Below are 19,493 nucleotides of genomic sequence, written 5' to 3'. Positions count from 1 at the left end.
TGCGTCATGAGGTGCCGAACGGACATTCTCATCGCTCTAACCGCTGGAGTTTCACAGCGGCTGTCAGCTGTTTACTCCTGTCATTCAAACAGAACGTGCTGGAGAGGGGGCGGGGGCTTATCTTCTCCATGTAAATACTGTGGTGGAAACGACTATGTCAAAATTAACCTATTTGACCGTGATTTAATAGTAATACACGTTTCAAAATAATAATAATAATAATGCCGAAGTAACAACATACTGAAAACTGTTAGTAAAACCATGTTTTAATGCTTTACAATTTACATACCTAGATGCACGTGTGTTGTGTTTATGCAGTGCAACTCCCACCCAGTGGGTGGCTATGTAGAGTGATAGAACAGAGCAGGCACGCCCCCGAGAGAAGGAAAGCAAGTCACGTCACAAATTAGCATTTCTAAAATGTTAGCGTGGATTAATAAAAGTGCAAAAAGACAGCGGTTGTCGCCGGAAGAAACTTCAAATACAGAGAATGCTGTGCCTGTGTTGGAAATTGTGTCTGATGGGGAGCTTTCTTTGGTTGATCCTCCTGCTCCAAGTTCTAGTGCATTAGCATTAGCACTAGCTCCGCCGCCTCCTCCAGAGCCTCTAACGTTAGCTGCTGCTGGCGCAACTGCCACCACCAACACCGGGCAAAGCGATGCACCTGACTGCTGGACAACGGACCAGGTGCAATATTTTTGCAAGACCAATGCATGGCTCCTTCTTAAAGATAAGAAGCTAGGATGTCGGATATGCAGAGATGTCAAATCTTTGGGAATACACACTGGACAAGGACTGAAACTGTCAACTGAATGGGGTGAGTGTGCAGTGTCTCATTTCGGTGTTGACAAGGGCAAACAACAAGCTAGCCTGAGAAAAAAAATCAAAGAACATAAAGAATCACAAGCCCATGTAAAAGCTGCTGACATCCTTACATCTGCTTCACGTGAAACTATTCAACATCAAGTGCAGTCTATGCATACATCTGAATTAGACACCACTATCAGAGTTTTCGAACGGCATATAAAATTGGCAAACATAGCCGGCCATTCACAGACATGCCAATTGATTTGAATGTACAGAAACTGAATGGGCTGAACGTGGGCAGGGGTTTGCACTCCAATAAAACCTGTGGCGAAATCATCGACCACATAGCTCATGAGGCTGAAGAAAAAAATGGGCAAAAGACATTACAGAAAACCAAAGAAAACTCTGTGTTTTGGTCGATGAATCTACCACTATTAGTGGTAAAACGGTGCTTGTTGTGTGTCTATCTACGCTCAGCATTAGCTGATGCTGAGCCCGAAACGTTTTTTTGGGAGCTGATCGAGTTGGATGGAACAACGGCTGATGACATCACAAAGGCGTTAATGGAGTGTCTTGGAAGAGATTTTAACGAGGACTTTTTAGGTCAGTGTTTTGTTTCTTTTGCATGTGATGGGGCTTCAGTCATGCTAGGGAAGAGAACAGGCGTTGCTACCCAGTTGTGTAGTAAATTCCCAAGCCTGTTTGTGTGGCACTGCTCCAATCATCGTCTAGAGCTGGCAGTTGGGGATGTGGTCAAGGAGGTCTCAGGGCTCAATCATTTCCAGATCTTTTTTGACAAACTCTATTCCTTGTTCCATGCCTCCCCCAAAAATCAGAGGCAGTTAGCGCAGTGTGCGCAAGCTGTCGGACAGCGTCTCCTGGTGATAGGGCGTGTTTTGTCCATCCGCTGGGTGGCTTCAAGTGAAAAGGAGCGTCAGAGCAGTCTGGGAAAACTACAGAGTGCTTCATGATCACTTCACAAATGCTGCAAACGACACGAGCAGGGATTCCAGAGACAGAGCAAAGTACAAGGGCCTGGATGATGTGCTCACATCTGCAACGTTTGTCAGCAATCTGGGACTGATGTACGATGCGCTCACAGAGCTCAGCGACCTCTCTCGGCAACTCCAAAAAAGAGAGATGACACTGCCTACAGCAGATAGGCTCTTAACTCGAGAAATACGAGTTTTTGAATCCATGGTCACCATGCCTGGCCCACACATGACTACAGTTCATACAGCTCTAGCTGAGAAGTCCTTCAAGGGTGTTGCCCTGCGTGAGAATGGCAGGCTTGTACAGATTCATGCAGGTCAGTTTTTCCGCAGTATGGTAGAGAATCTGAGACACAGAATGACTTCCACAACCTCCTCTCATGTCAGCACAAGAGAAATCCCATTACATGGCCGGGAGGCCCGGGACAATCAGCTAATCCAGGACATGAAAGTTATCCATCCTGGAAGTTGGCCTGAAGAGGAGTTAGACGTACAGTATGGGGACGTAGAGGTGCTACGTTTGTGCGAAGTGCTGAAAGTGGACAGAAGAGAGACTGTTCAGGGCTTTCGCGAATACAAGGAAACCAGGGCATCCCGTACACCTGCTGCCATGGAGCCTCTACTGAAAGCAGTCCGAACCATCGCTGTCTCCACTAGTGAGTGTGAGCGGGCATTCAGCTGCATGAACGATATCCTTACTGCAAAAAGGAATGCTCTCTCTGTCAGCCGACTGTCCAGCCTGGTTTTCATTAAATGTAATGGACCATCACTAGGACAGTTCAATCCGGAACAGTATGTGAGGTCCTGGCTGGCAAAGGGAAGGAGAAGTGCTGATGAAAGAGCCTGTCCAGCTCCAGCCTCTGATACTGATGTCCCCAAGGCCTTCTGGAGCCTTTTCTAACAATGTGAAGTATATTGCAAAGCAGCTCACCCAGTGAGAAGACTTTTGGCATAATGTGCCGATTTGTACAGATCCTGGAGATAGAAGGACTTCAGACCAACCAGGGAGTTATCTGATCAGCTTGGTGTTCAATGTAACTCTTTACCATGGCTCAGACTTTGTTACTTGCAGTTACAGTTTCTCATTTTAGATTGTGCAAATTTTGCATTTGTTTTTACATGTTCTTTGTTCATGCTCTTTATCATTTTTCTGAGTTGGAAAGTTAGATTGCATCATAGTTTACTTTATACATATTTGTATTCTTCAGTGGTGAAGTATATTGCAAAGCAGCTCAGCCATGTGAGAAGACTTTTGGCACTTTTTCGTTTTTCGTTTTCTGAGTTGGAAAGTTAGATTGCATTCAAAATGTACAGAAATACTTAATTTTGTTAAAGCTTTTTATAAAAAATGCTTCTGACCAGAGCTTTGTTTCCTTGTCATTAATGTTGAACACCACCAGAGGGGCTCTCACCTGAAAGGTCTCTGCTTCATGTGTCTTCAGCAGAAGATCTAGACTTTGATTGCTATATTTTCAGTTAATATTGACCTTACTGAGCTTTAGCCATATCCGCTGCCTATCATAACAAATGTTAAGTACAGTGAACCTTTCTAAAATATACAGTAGTAAAGAGACAAACCCACCAGCATTATAGTAGCCAAATTCTTGTTTGTGGGCTGTATATATAAAATTGACTTGAAAAAGTTGCTGATTTTAGAGTACTGGCACCTTTTTCATTCCAATTCAAGCACTGTTAATAACGCTGCTATGGTTTAACTGTTCATGTATCGTGAGAACGATGAAAGGTTTCTTCTGAAACAGGAAGATGGGCGACCACAGAGCTGCCCGCCCCGATTAAAATACATTTGGCGTTGGCAATAAAAACCCAAATGTCTCGATGAGATCAGCTCTTCTCTGGAAATGAGCCTGCTGTGTTTTTACAAACTGACCCACGAGACGGAGGGTGAAAAGAGCGGGAATGAGAGATCCGAATGTAGGGCCGACAGCAGATGTCGCTGCTCAAAGTGTTTCAACAATGTTTCAACTTTGTGCAGAAACACACACTCACATGTCTCCATGCCTTAATGTTCAACAAGCTCTTTATTATTCTCATACTGCCTCTTTTCACCCTCTGTCTGAAACCAGAGCCCAGTCTGCTCTGATTGGCAGCTGGCCAGCTCTGTTGTGATGAGCCTATCACGTACAATGTGTTGCAGCTTGAAAGGGGGGCTGAAACTAATCAATATTTATTAATCACATTTTCTTTTTCGAATAGAAGTTTAAAAAATGTCCAAAAGAAAATAGGTTTAACAAATGCAACGGAAACTTAACCACAGCTGCTAGATCTTTATAAAGAAATGTTGACGTGTCTGTACGTCACACAAACAACACATATGTGCAACTTTAAATATATATTGTATGTAATCAGAGTCTTCACTTGCACATTTATAATTGTTTTCATATTATTTATTTGCACAGTCCTGCAGTGCAGCGTGTGCAGGTCAACACTTCTGAAGTGTTTTCCTTCAGCTGCTAGCTTGTGTTAACCACAAGGTACAAAACACACGTTCTCACACAGCACACCCTGTCATCCACTAACATAGACCTCACTCCAGTCTGAAACCTTAGGGACCAGTAAACATTCATCTGTTTTACATTTGATCCCTTTCAAAAATATCTTCATTTAACAGAAAATGCTCTTTTCTAAATTGTCCTCATGAGTTCTTAATTCCCGGATGGTCCTCACACGGATACAAGAACAAGAACACACACACACTGTCCCTGAGAACCAATCATTACCTCGGCCCCGTCGGCTCTTTTTGATTGGCTTCTTCCGGCTTTGGGATGTTTTGACATCGCTGTATGTGACGTCTTCTCCCATTTCCACTTCAGCGGCTGAAATAAATGTGTCACTTGATTAATATCGACTTTTAGGACAATGTGAAAGAAACAATTAAAATCAAAAATGTTAAATTGCAGTTAAAAATCATGTGAAACGATCAAAAGCTCCCTAATTGGATGAAAATATTGGGCATCGAGGTGAGATTACAGAAATCTAATTCATAAATATACTCATTGTGAGACTGACCGTTGAGCGGCCCAGACCAAGCAAGGAGGCAGAGGCAGAACGTCCAAAAATATAACCCGACGTGGGCATTTAATAAAATCATGTGCACAAAGTTCACAGCCTCAATCCTGCTGTTCTCCTTGCACACATCCTGCAGCCACCAGGATCTCACACACACACACAGTTACAAGGAAACAGCACCTAAATACACACATACTAACAAGACACAGGTGAGGGGGGAGGAGACAACACAAGACACCAGGTGCACACAATCATCAGCCACAGACAACATATTATTTGCACCCTGATTACTCTCAACCGCTGTCATCCTTACACCAGCATAACTCCTCTCGGCGCTCTCGCAAACTCCCCTATCTTTTCAGGCGGAGCCGAGGACCCGACCGGCACCTGCCAGACGACATTCCAATCAATACGGTTTAATCAGTTAAAAAATACTACTTCAATAATTAGTATGAATTATGTGCAAATATGTAATGTCAACTGTACTGTGCAATCACGCTAAAAGTGCAATATTACCCGGCCTGAAGCCGTCAGTCCATTGTGACGAAGTTACCTTCGTCACACTCATGGTTGTGTATTGCAGGAAACGTGGTTTTTAGGGTTGAAAAGTTCAACTAGCTAAATCTCCATCTATTTGCGTCTCTTTTTAACGGTGCATTCAAAACATGGAATAGGGGAACACATTTAATTAAATTGGGATTCAACTAATTAAGACCAATTATATTCAATGTTTTCACCATATTTCATTCTGATTAATGTCCCGGCACTGTTAGCTTAGCTTAGCTTAGCATAGTGAATGAAAGCAGGAAGTCAATGCTTTAGTAACATAATATGTATATCTGCACTGTGTGTGCAGAGCTGAGCTAACTGAACTGATTTAATCTATAACAGTTATTCAATTTAAGGTCTTATTTTGTGAAATAACAAACAATTACTTTTATTTATCTTATTTAAAGGGTTTAAGTAAAAATAAATTAAATATATTAATTTTTTTAAATGTTTGTAAAACTTTCATTTGTATAAAAAGCTTTGTCTTTATTTAATAATAATTAAGTAATACATTATTAATCATTTTAAATCCCAGTATTTTCTATTTTCTTTTAGATTTGTTTTGATCATTTTTGTATTATCATTTTTAATGTATGGCTTTTAGTTAATTTGTATATTATGTGTATTAAAGGTTTATAGTTTTTATGTAAAACTCGTTAATATCACGGTATATGCATTTAAAGGAATATTTAAGGAATTACTCTTTTGCTCTTTCTTGTGTAAGTGTTCAGTGGACGTTGTTAGCTTAGCTTAGCATAGTGAATGAAAGCAGAGGGAACAGTTAGCATCTGTTGGTGTACCTCTCCTCCTGTTTGTGTTGATCGTGATCTCTCCGTAACAGACGTCTCTCTTCGTCTTCACCTCAGAGTAAACTGCAGCTGGACCGCTCTCTGCACGGTGAAACACATCATCAGAGTTACATGTAATATAATACATTTAATATAACAATAATAACGCAGTTGTGGTTTAACTGTTCATGTTGCATGAGAACAATGAAAGGTGTTCTTCTGAAACAGGAAGGTGGTCGACCACAGAGCTGCCCGCCTCAATCAAAATACATTTCGCGTGGGCGACAAAACCCAAACGTCTATGAGATGAACACTTCTCTGGAAATGAACCTGCTGTGGTTTTACGAGCAGAGTGTACCGACCAACTTTATTAAATGTATTTATTAATTTGAGATGGAGCGAAGTAGTCTCGGTTTAGTTGAATATTCAATTCTGATTGGTCAAATTTCAGAGGTTGTTAATACTCGATAAAACACCATTGCTTTGAAGCACTTTGAATTGCCTTGTGTTGAAAAGTGCTATATAAATAAACTTGCCTTGCTAAAAAAAATACAGACTGTTTCTATGGAGGATCAAAGGAGAGAAAAAAGAGGGTTAAGTAGATATATATATAAGGGGCGACTGTGGCTGCGAGGGAGTGCGGTCGTCTTTCAACCAGAAGGTTGTGGGTTCGATCCCGGCCCATGTCGATGCATCCTTGGGCAAGACACTGAACCCTGAGTTGCTCCCGATGGTCAACGGTGTTTGAATGTTAGTTCCTAGAGCAAGTGGTACTGCTCTGTATGAATGGGTGAATGACATATAGTATGTAAAGCGCTTTGAGGGGTCTTAAAGACTGGATAAAGCGCTATATAAGTACAGTCCATTTACCATATAGAATAAATCCAGAATCAACAGGAATACAGTGTCAGCGTCGTTGCTTCTCCACTAATAAGGGGACATTTTAAACTTTAATATTTGTCTTATTCAGCCGGTGTTTGTGGGTTTTTAAATCAACACAACCAAACAAGTTTACGTAAAAAACTCAACAGATGTTGACTTAAAAAAGAATAAAATCAGCATATATGGTTAGTATTTGCCCTTTACCTTTGTTAGATCACATTTATGGAAAAAAATGCTTTTCCGTTTTTGTCAAAATGTAATCAAAATTAGGACAAATCAAAAGATCAAACATGGTTAACCTAAACATGTTTTACAAAATGGAAATTGTAAATGATAGTTTAAGGGAAGATCTCTAAGGGGTTGAACATGTTACAACGTTTAGAGGTTTCATTTATTTTCTGATTAATTATTTTGTATTATTAAATGTCCTGTTTAATAACATGTCTTAAGTTACATTACTACTAGTACTTTCTGATACTTTAGAATATATTTACTATCTGCTACTCATACTTTAGTAACACTTATATGAAAATAAATCAAATTATTTACGCTTCTCACATATATCAGGGTATATCTTTAAGAACGATGTGAACAAGTTGTTCTTCTTTACACTTCTGCTTCTTGGAAAGCAGAAAATAGCTTCAACAACTGCGATGGAAACTTAGCAACCACAGCTGCTAGATTTCATCAAGAGATGACGACATGTTGACCAAAATGATCTTGTCGGTACGTCAGACAAACTACACATATGTGCATGCATGTGCAACTATAATGATATATTGTATGTAATCAGAGTGTTAGTTTGAATATTTATAATGTACTCATATTATTTATTTGTGTTATTAACAGTCCTGCAGTGCAGCGTGTGCAGGTCAACACTTCTGAAGAGTTTTCCATCAGAAAGAGGAAACTGGACGACCTCAGAGCTGCTAGCTGGTGTTAACCACAAGGTACAACACACACATTCTCACACACGCTATCATCCACTAAGATAGACCTCACTACAGTCTGAAACCGTAGGGACCAGTACACATTGACTTTATAGATTTTAATCCCTTCTAAAATATATATATTTAGGAGAAAATTGTCTTTTCTAAATTGTCCCCAAAAGTTCTAAAATTCCGGATGGTCCTCACATGGATACATGAACAAGAAAACAAACACACCAGTCCCTGCGAACCAATCATTACCTCGGCTCTGTTTGATTGGCTTGTTCCGGCTTTGGGATATTTTGACATCGCTGTATGTGACGTCTTCTCCCTTTTCCACTTCAGCTGTTGACAAAAATGTAATTCAATAATATGCTTAGGCTTTTGTATTGCAGGAAATTATGATTTGCATAATTGTAACCCTACCTACAAATATATTTTTGCAGAATAGTGTGGGTTGAGTGTATAACAACGTCCCTAGTGAATTTGGTTCTTAAAATTTGATTATTTGTTGTTGTTGTTTTTTTATCTGTGTCTAACCTTCAGGTTTCCTTCGGATGCATCGTCGCAACAGAACAACCAGAATTATCAGAACCAGCAGAACCAGAACACAGAGGGATGCAGCAACAGGAAGCAACCAGGAGGGAGGGGTAGAAACAGACCTGGAGGTAGGAGGACTTGTAGTGGTGGTGGGTTTCTCTAAAAAGGAAAAACAAATAATGAACAGAACACAAATAAACATTTCATCGTCCGTCTTGATTTGTTTAGTATTTGTGTTTCAGGTTGAAACTAAATGTCAGTAATTCCTAATGTAAGGCTTTACAGAGCGGGAATCAGTCAAAACACTATTAAGATTATTATATTTTATTGTAGATTGTTTTCTGCAATAATCCAAAAGCTAATGGAGGAATCCAATTGGCTTTTTTGGAGAGCACCAGGGATATGCTGCCTTCAGGGTCCGGTACAGAAATATGTAAATCTTGAAACCAAAGCAAAGCTCCTCACCTGAGACAGACAGCCGGCTCTCTGGAGACTCTTTACTCTGGACTCTACACTTGTAGAGGCCTTCATCAGACCTGGAGACATGGAGGAGGGTCATGTGACCATCAGACTCAGTCCCAATGAAGACGCCATCTTTGTAGAAATCAGCAGAGGGGGGGTCGGCCATCTTTGTTCTACAGGTCAGAGTGACGTCATCTCCCTCCATCACAGGGAGGGCAGGACTCTGCAGGATCACTGATCCACCTGAACACAGAGGACAGAACCAACATCTACTCTGACAGGATCAACTCTATAGCTGAAGAGACAGAAACAACATCTACCTGCAGGATCAACTCTATACCTGAAGAGACAGAAACAACATCTACTCTGACAGGATCAACTCTATACCTGAAGAGACACGAAACAAACATCTACTCTGACAGGATCAACTCTATACCTGAAGAGACAGAGACAACATCTACTCTGACAGGATCAACTCTATACCTGAAGAGACAGAAACAACATCTACTCGGACAGGATCAACTCTATAGCTGAAGAGACAGAAACAACATCTACTCTGACAGGATCAACTCTATACCTGAAGAGACAGAACCAACATCTACTCTGACAGGATCAACTCTATACCTGAAGAGACAGAAACAACATCTACTCTGACAGGATCAACTCTATACCTGAAGAGACAGAAACAACATCTACTCTGACCAGGATCAACTCTATACCTGAAGAGACAGAAACACATCTACTCTGACAGGATCAACTCTATACCTGAAGAGACAGAGACAACATCTACTCTGACAGGATCACTCTATACCTGAAAGAGACAGAAACAACATCTACTCTGACAGGATCAACTCTATACCTGAAGAGACAGAAACAACATCTACTCTGACAGGATCAACTCTATACCTGAAGAGACAGAAACAAACATCTACTCTGACAGGATCAACTCTATACCTGAAGAGACAGAAACAACATCTCTCTGACAGGTATCAACTCTATACCTGAAGAGACAGAAACAAACATCTACTCTGACGAGGATCAACTCTATACCTGAAGAGACAGAAAACAACATCTACTACTCTGACAGGATCAACTCTATACCTGAAGAGACAGAACAACATCTACTCTGACAGGATCAACTCTATACCTGAAGAGACAGAAACAACATCTACTCTGACAGGATCAACTCTATACCTGAAGAGACAGAAACAACATCTACTCTGACAGGATCAACTCTATACCTGAAGAGACAGAGACAACATCTACTCTGACAGGATCAACTCTATACCTGAAGAGACAGAAACAACATCTACTCTGACAGGATCAACTATATACCCTGAAGAGACAGAGACAACATCTACTCTGACAGGATCAACTCTATACCTGAAGAGACAGAGACCAACATCTACTCTGACAGGATCAACTCTATACCTGAAGAGACAGAACCAACATCTACTCTGACAGGATCAACCTATACCTGAGAGACAGAACCAACATCTACTCTGACAGGATCAACTCTATACCTGAAGAGACAGAACCAACATCTACTCTGACAGGATCAACTCTATACCTGAAGAGACAGAACCAACATCTACTCTGACAGGATCAACTCTATACCTGAAGAGACAGAACCAACATCTACTCTGACAGGATCAACTCTATACCTGAAGAGACAGAAACAACATCTACTCTGACAGGATCAACTCTATACCTGAAGAGACAGAACCACATCTACTCTGACAGGATCAACTCTATACCTGAAGAGACAGAAACAACATCCTACCTCTGACAGGATCAACTCGATACCTGAAGAGACGAACCAACATCTACTCTACACAGGATCAACTCTATACCTGAAGAGACAGAACCAACATCTACTCTGACAGGATCAACTCTATACCTGAAGAGACAGAGACAACATCTACTCTGACAGGATCAACTCTATACCTGAAGAGACAGAAACAACATCTACTCTGACAGGATCACTCTATACCTGAAGAGACAGAAAACAACATCTACTACCTGACAGGATCAACTCTATAGCTGAAGAGACAGAAACAAACATCTACTCTGACAGGATCAACTCTATACCTGAAGAGACAGAACCCAACATCTACTCTGACAGGATCAACTCTATACCTGAAGAGACAGAGACAACATCTACTCTGACAGGATCAACTCTATACCTGAAGAGACAGAAACAACATCTACTCTGACAGGATCAACTCTATACCTGAAGAGACAGAAACAACATCTACTCTGACAGGATCAACTCTATACCTGAAGAGACAGAAACAACATCTACTCTGACAGGATCAACTCTATACCTGAAGAGACAGAAACAACATCTACTCTGACAGGATCAACTCTATACCTGAAGAGACAGAACCAACATCTACTCTGACAGGATCAACTCTATAGCTGAAGAGACAGAAACAACATCTACTCTGACAGGATCAACTCTATACCTGAAGAGACAGAGACAACATCTACTCTGACAGGATCAACTCTATACCTGAAGAGACAGAACCAACATCTACTCTGACAGGATCAACTCTATACCTGAAGAGACAGAAACAACATCTACTCTAACAGGATCAACTCTATACCTGAAGAGACAGAAACAACATCTACTCTGACAGGATCAACTCTATACCTGAAGAGACAGAGACAACATCTACTCTGACAGGATGAACTCTATACCTGAAGAGACAGAAACAACATCTACTCTGACAGGATCAACTCTATACCTGAAGAGACAGAAACAACATCTACTCTGACAGGATCAACTCTATACCTGAAGAGACAGAAACAACATCTACTCTGAGAGGATCAACTCTATACCTGAAGAGACAGAAACAACATCTACTCTGACAGGATCAACTCTATACCTGAAGAGACAGAGACAACATCTACTCTGACAGGATCAACTCTATACCTGAAGAGACAGAAACAACATCTACTCTGACAGGATCAACTCTATACCTGAAGAGACATAAACAACATCTACTCTGACAGGATCAACTCTATACCTGAAAGAGACAGAAACAACATCTACTCTGACAGGATCAACTCTATACCTGAAGAGACAGAACCAACATCTACTCTGACAGGATCAACTCTATACCTGAAGAGACAGAACCAACATCTACTCTGACAGGATCAACTCTATACCTGAAGAGACAGAACCAACATCTACTCTGACAGGATCAACTCTATACCTGAAGAGACAGAACCAACATCTACTCTGACAGGATCAACTCTATACCTGAAGAGACAGAACAACATCTACTCTGACAGGATCAACTCTATACCTGAAGAGACAGAACCAACATCTACTCTGACAGGATCAACTCTATACCTGAAGAGACAGAAACAACATCTACTCTGAGCAGGATCAACTCTATACCTGAAGAGACAGAACCAACATCTACTCTGAACAGGATCAACTCTATACCTGAAGAGGACAGAAACAACATCTACTCTGACAGGATCAACTCTATACCTGAAGAGACAGAACCAACATCTACTCTGACAGGATCAACTCTATACCTGAAGAGACAGAGACAACATCTACTCTGACAGGATCAACTCTATACCTGAAGAGACAGAGACAACATCTACTCTGACAGGATCAACTCTATACCTGAAGAGACAGAAACAAACATCTACTCTGACAGGATCAACTCTATACCTGAAGAGACAGAACCAACACTCTACTCTGACAGGATCAACTCTATACCTGAAGATACAGAGACAACATCTACTCTGACAGGATCAAACCTATACCTGAAGAGACAGAGACACATCTACTCTGACAGGATCAACTCTATACCTGAAGAGACAGAACCAACATCTACTCTGACAGGATCAACTCTATACCTGAAGAGACAGAACCAACATCTACTCTGACAGGATCAACTCTATACTGAAGAGACAGAGACAACATTCTACTCTGACAGGATCAACTCTATACCTGAAGAGACAGAACCAACATCTACTCTGACAGGATCAACTCTATACCTGAAGAGACAGAAACAACATCTACTCTGACAGGATCAACTCTATACCTGAAGAGATAGAAACAACATCTACTCTGACAGGATCAACTCTATACCTGAGAGACAGAAACAACATCTACTCTGACAGGATCAACTCTATACCTGAAGAGACAGAAACAACATCTACTCTGACAGGATCAACTCTATACCTGAAGAGACAGAACCAACATCTACTCTGACAGGATCAACTCTATACCTGAAGAGACAGAAACAACATCTACTCTGACAGGATCAACTCTATACCTGAAGAGACAGAACCAACATCTACTCTGACAGGATCAACTCTATACCTGAAGAGACAGAAAACAACATCTACTCTGACAGGATCAACTCTATACCTGAAGAGACAGAACCAACATCTACCTCTGACAGGATCAACTCTATACCTGAAGAGACAGAGACAACATCTACTCTGACAGGATCAACTCTATACCTGAAGAGACAGAGACAACATCTACTCTGACAGGATCAACTCTATACCTGAAGAGACAGAAACAACATCTACTCTGACAGGATCAACTCTATACCTGAAGAGACAGAAACAACATCTACTCTGACAGGATCAACTCTATATCTGAAGAGACAGAAACAACATCTACTCTGACAGGATCAACTCTATACCTGAAGAGACAGAACCAACATCTACTCTGACAGGATCAACTCTATACCTGAAGAGACAGAAACAACATCTACTCTGACAGGATCAACTCTATACCTGAAGAGACAGAAACAACATCTACTCTGAGAGGATCAACTCTATACCTGAAGAGACAGAACCAACATCTACTCTGACAGGATCAACTCTATACCTGAAGAGACAGAACCAACATCTACTCTGACAGGATCAACTCTATACCTGAAGAGACAGAACAACATCTACTCTCTGACAGGATCAACTCTATACCTGAACAGAACCAACATCTACTCTGACAGGATCAACTCTATACCTGAAGAGACAGAACCAACATCTACTCTGACAGGATCAACTCTATACCTGAAGAGACAGAAACAACATCTACTCTGACAGGATCAACTCTATACCTGAAGAGACAGAAACAACATCTACTCTGAGAGGATCAACTCTATACCTGAAGAGACGAAACAACATCTACTCTGACAGGATCAACTCTATACCTGAAGAGACAGAACCTAAAGAAAACATACTACCTCTGACAGGATCAACTCTATACCTGAAGAGACAGAAACAACATCTACTCTGACAGGATCAACTCTATACTGAAGAGACAGAACCAACATCTACTCTGACAGGATCAACTCTATACCTGAAGAGACAGAACAACATCTACTCTGACAGGATCAACTCTATACCTGAAGAGACAGAAACAACATCTACTCTGACAGGATCAACTCTATACCTGAAGAGACAGAAACAACATTACTCTGACAGGATCAACTCTATACCTGAAGAGACAGAAAACAACATCTACTCTGACAGGATCAACTCTATACCTGAAGAGACAGAAACAACATCTACTCTGACAGGATCAACTCTATACCTGAAGAGACAGAAACAACATCTACTCTGACAGGATCAACTCTATACCTGAAGAGACAGAACCAACATCTACTCTGACAGGATCAACTCTATACCTGAAGAGACAGAAACAACATCTACTCTGACAGGATCAACTCTATACCTGAAGAGACAGAAACAACAATCTACTCTGACAGGATCACTCTATACCTGAAGAGACAGAAACAACATCTACTCTGAAGAGGATCAATTCTATACCTGAAGAAGACAGAAACAACAGTCTACTCTGACAGGATCAACTCTATACCTGAAGAGACAGAACAACATCTACTCTGACAGGATCAACTCTATACCTGAAGAGACAGAGACAACATCTACTCTGGACAGGATCAACTCTATACCTGAAGAGACAGAAACAACATCTACTCTGACAGGATCAACTCTAATACCTGAAGAGACAGAACAACATCTACTCTGACAGGATCAACTCTATACCTGAAGAGACAGAAACAACATCTACTCTGACAGGATCAACTCTATACCTGAAGAGACAGAGACAACATCTACTCTGACAGGATCAACTCTATACCTGAAGAGACAGAAACTATAACTTAAGAGACAGAAACAAACATCTACTCTGACAGGATCAACTCTATACCTGAAGAGACAGAACCAACATCTACTCTGACAGGATCAACTCTATACCTGAAGAGACAGAAACAACATCTACTCTGACAGGATCAACTCTATACCTGAAGAGACAGAAACAACATCTTCTGAGAGGATCAACTCTATACCTGAAGAGACAGAAACAACATCTACTCTGACAGGATCAACTCTATACCTGAAGAGACAGAACCAACATCTACTCTGACAGGATCAACTCTATCCTGAAGAGACAGAAACAACATCTACTCTGACAGGATCAACTCTATACCTGAAGAGACAGAACCAACATCTACTCTGACAGGATCAACTCTATACCTGAAGAGACAGAAACAACATCTACTCTGACAGGATCAACTCTATACTGAAGAGACAGAACAACATCTACTCTGACAGGATCAACTCTATACCTGAAGAGACAGAACACATCTACTCTGACAGGATCAACTCTATACCTGAAGAGACAGAGACAACATCTACTCTGACAGGGATCAACTCTATACCTGAAGAGACAGAACAACATCTACTCTGACAGGATCAACTCTATACCTGAAGAGACAGAACCAACATCTACCTCTGACAGGATCAACTCTATACCTGAAGAGACAGAACCAACATCTACTCTGACAGGATCAACTCTATACTGAAGAGACAGAACCAACATCTACTCCTGACAGGATCAACTCTATACCTGAAGAGACAGAACAACATCTACTGCTACTCTGACAGGATCAACTCTATAACCCTGAAGAGACAGAACCAACATCTACTCTGACAGGATCACTCTATACTGAAGAGACAGAAACAACATCTACTCTGACAGGATCAACTCTATACCTGAAGAGACAGAACAACATCTACTCTGACAGGATCAACTCTATACCTGAAGAGACAGAACCAACATCTACTCTGACAGGATCAACTCTATACCTGAAGAGACAGAAACCAACATCTACTCTGACAGGATCAACTCTATACCTGAAGAGACAGAACCAACATCTACTCTGACAGGATCAACTCTATACCTGAAGAGACAGAACCAACATCTACTCTGACAGGATCAACTCTATACCTGAAGAGACAGAGACAACATCTACTCTGACAGAGATCAACTCTATACCTGAAGAGACAGAACAACATCTACTCTGACAGGATCAACTCTATACCTGAAGAGACAGAACCAACATCTACTCTGACAGGATCAACTCTATACCTGAAGAGACAGAACCAACATCTACTCTGACAGGATCCAACTCTATACCTGAAGAGACAGAAACCAACATCTACTCTGACAGGATCAACTCTATACCTGAAGAGACCGAACCAACATCTACTCTGACAGGATCAACTCTATACCTGAAGAGACAGAAACCACATCTACTCTGACAAGGATCAACTCCTATACCTGAAGAGACAGAACCAACATCTACTCTGACAGGATCAACTCTATACCTGAAGAGACAGAACCAACATCTACTCTGACAGGATCAACTCTATACCTGAAGAGACGAAAAACAACATCTACTCTGACAGGATCAACTCTATACCTGAAGAGACAGAACAACATCTACTCTGACAGGATCAACTCTATACCTGAAGAGACAGAAACAACATCTACTCTGACAGGATCAACTCTATACCTGAAGAGACAGAAACAAACATCTACTCTGACAGGATCAACTCTATACCTGAAGAGACAGAAGAAACATCTACTCTGACAGGATCAACTCTATACCTGAAGAGACAGAACCAACATCTACTCTGACAGGATCAACTCTATACCTGAAGAGACAGAAACAACATCTACTCTGACAGGATCAACTCTATACCTGAAGAGACAGAACAACATCTACTCTGACAGGATCAACTCTATACCTGAAGAGACAGAAACAACATCTACTCGACAGGATCAACCTATACCTGAAGAGACAGAAACAACATCTACTCTGACAGGATCAACTCTATACCTGAAGAGACAGAACCAACATCTACTCTGACAGGATCAACTCTATACCTGAAGAGACAGAAACACATCTACTCTGACAGGATCAACTCTATACCTGAAGAGACAGAACCAACATCTACTCTGACAGGATCAACTCTATACCTGAAAGAGACAGAAACACATCTACTCTGACAGGATCAACTCTATACCTGAAGAGACAGAGACACCTCTACTCTGACAGGATCAACTCTATACCTGAGAGAGACAGGAAACAACATACTCTGACAGGATCAACTCTATACCTGAAGAGACAGAAACAACATCTACTCTGACAGGATCAACTCTATACCTGAAGAGACAGAAACAACAATCTACTCTGACAGGATCAACTCTATACCTGAAGAGACAGAACAACATCTACTCTGACAGGAATCAACTCTATACCTGAAGAGACAGAAACAACATCTACTCTGACAGGATCAACTCTATACCTGAAGAGACAGAAACAACATCTACTCTGACAGGATCCAACTCTATACCTGAAGAGACAGAAACCAACATCTACTCTGACAGGATCAACTCTATACCTGAAGAGACAAACAACATCTACTCTGACAGGATCAACTCTATACCTGAAGAGACAGAACCAACATCTACTCTGACAGGATCAACTCTATACCTGAAGAGACAGAAACAACATCTACTCTGACAGGATCAACTCTATACCTGAAGAGACAGAACCAACATCTACTCTGACAGGATCAACTCTATACCTGAAGAGACAGAACAACATCTACTCTGACAGGATCAACTCTATACCTGAAACCGAGACAAACCAACATCTACTCTGACAGGATCAACTCTATACCTGAAGAGACAGAACACAACATCTACTCTGACAGGATCAACTCTATACCTGAAGAGACAGACGACAACATCTACTCTGACAGGATCAACTCTATACCTGAAGAGACAGAACCAACATCTACTCTGACAGGATCAACTCTATACCTGAAGAGACAGAACCAACATCTACTCTGACAGGATCAACTTATACCTGAAGAGACAAAAGAACACAACATCTACTCTGACAGGATCAACTCTATACCTGAAGAGACAGAAACAACATCTACTCTGACAGGATCAACTCTATATCTGAAGAGACAGAAACCAACATCTACTCTGACAGGATCAACTCTATACCTGAAGAGACAGAACCAACATCTACTCTGAGAGGATCAACTCTATACCTGAAGAGACAGAAACAACATCTACTCTGACAGGATCAACTCTATACCTGAAGAGACAGAAACAACATCTACTCTGACAGGATCAACTCTATACCTGAAGAGACAGAACCAACATCTACTCTGACAGGATCAACTCTATACCTGAAGAGACAGAAACAACCTACTCTGACAGGATCAACTCTATACCTGAAGAGACAAACAACATCTACTCTGACAGGATCAACTCTATACCTGAAGAGACAGAACCAACATCTACTCTGACAGGATCAACTCTATACTGAAGAGACAGAACCAACATCTACTCTGACAGGATCAACTCTATACCTGAAGAGACAGAGACACATCTACTCTGACAGGATCAACTCTAACCTGAGACAGAAACAACATCTACGCTGACAGGATCAACTCTAGACCTGAAGAGACAGAAACCAACATCTACTCTGACAGGATCAACTCTATACCTGAAGAGACAGAAAACAACATCTACTCTGACAGGATCAACTCTATACCTGAAGAGACAGAAACAACATCTACTCTGACAGGATCAACTCTATATAATATACATGTATATCTACCCACTAAAGGTAAACTTTGAGCAAAACAAGATTTATTTTTCATGTTTCTACCATGCAACAGGTCCAACAAGTCCTCCAACTCATACGACCAAATGGGCCGATTGTTCAAGCGCTTAATACGACCTATAATTACGTTTTAAAGTTTTCGCCCTCTAGTGCTCCCGTTGAATGCAAACGTTACAGATGGTTGTTTATTCACAAATAACCCTCTCTGTAAAATCCTAAATTGTAGGATAGTTTGGCCATTGAAACGCTTTTTGATTAGATTTCTAGCGAGAAGTGTATATTGTACTTTTAGAATCCACATCCAGTCGATGTGTAGGATCTACAGTTTGATAGATATTACAAAGATGATTTGAAAACAGTATTTCCGGTCTCTACGTTTTCAAAATAAAACCAATGATCAAATGATTTAACAGTGATATCTGCAGTACTCATCCACTAAAACACATCAGTTTATCCTTGTTAATTAAACGACATCTATTGGTTTAAATTGTGTACAATGCTTTTGTGTTTTTCCCATAG

At 40.9% G+C, this 19,493-nt stretch overlaps 2 protein-coding genes across 10 annotated transcripts in view; one reads left to right on the top strand and one right to left on the bottom strand.

Moving 5' to 3' along the window:
* The window catches only part of LOC117537787 (low affinity immunoglobulin gamma Fc region receptor II-like), a 122,910-nt gene that overhangs the window by 1,090 nt on the left and 102,327 nt on the right, over positions 1–19,493 (bottom strand). For 3 of the 7 annotated variants that reach the window (XM_034203142.1, XM_034203143.1, XM_034203144.1), the window contains exons 4-8: positions 8,980–9,219; positions 8,515–8,673; positions 8,236–8,319; positions 6,176–6,265; positions 4,538–4,633 (exon numbers count right to left, since the gene is read on the bottom strand). In XM_034203142.1, the coding sequence (XP_034059033.1) occupies positions 4,538–4,633; positions 6,176–6,265; positions 8,236–8,319; positions 8,515–8,673; positions 8,980–9,219 (669 nt within the window). The remainder of the gene's footprint in view (positions 1–4,537; positions 4,634–6,175; positions 6,266–8,235; positions 8,320–8,514; positions 8,674–8,979; positions 9,220–19,493) is intronic. The other 4 variants (XM_034203145.1, XM_034203147.1, XM_034203146.1 and 1 more) reach the window with 2 other exon arrangements.
* LOC117537791 overlaps positions 1–19,493 on the top strand; it is a 219,467-nt gene that overhangs the window by 170,098 nt on the left and 29,876 nt on the right. The window lies entirely within an intron of this gene.

This window comes from Gymnodraco acuticeps, unplaced genomic scaffold (genome assembly GCF_902827175.1).
Source record: "Gymnodraco acuticeps unplaced genomic scaffold, fGymAcu1.1, whole genome shotgun sequence".
Classification (NCBI taxonomy): Eukaryota; Metazoa; Chordata; class Actinopteri; order Perciformes; family Bathydraconidae; genus Gymnodraco; species Gymnodraco acuticeps.
The sequence above is the reverse complement of the archived record's forward strand: the minus strand, read 5'-3'. Positions and strand labels throughout refer to the sequence as shown.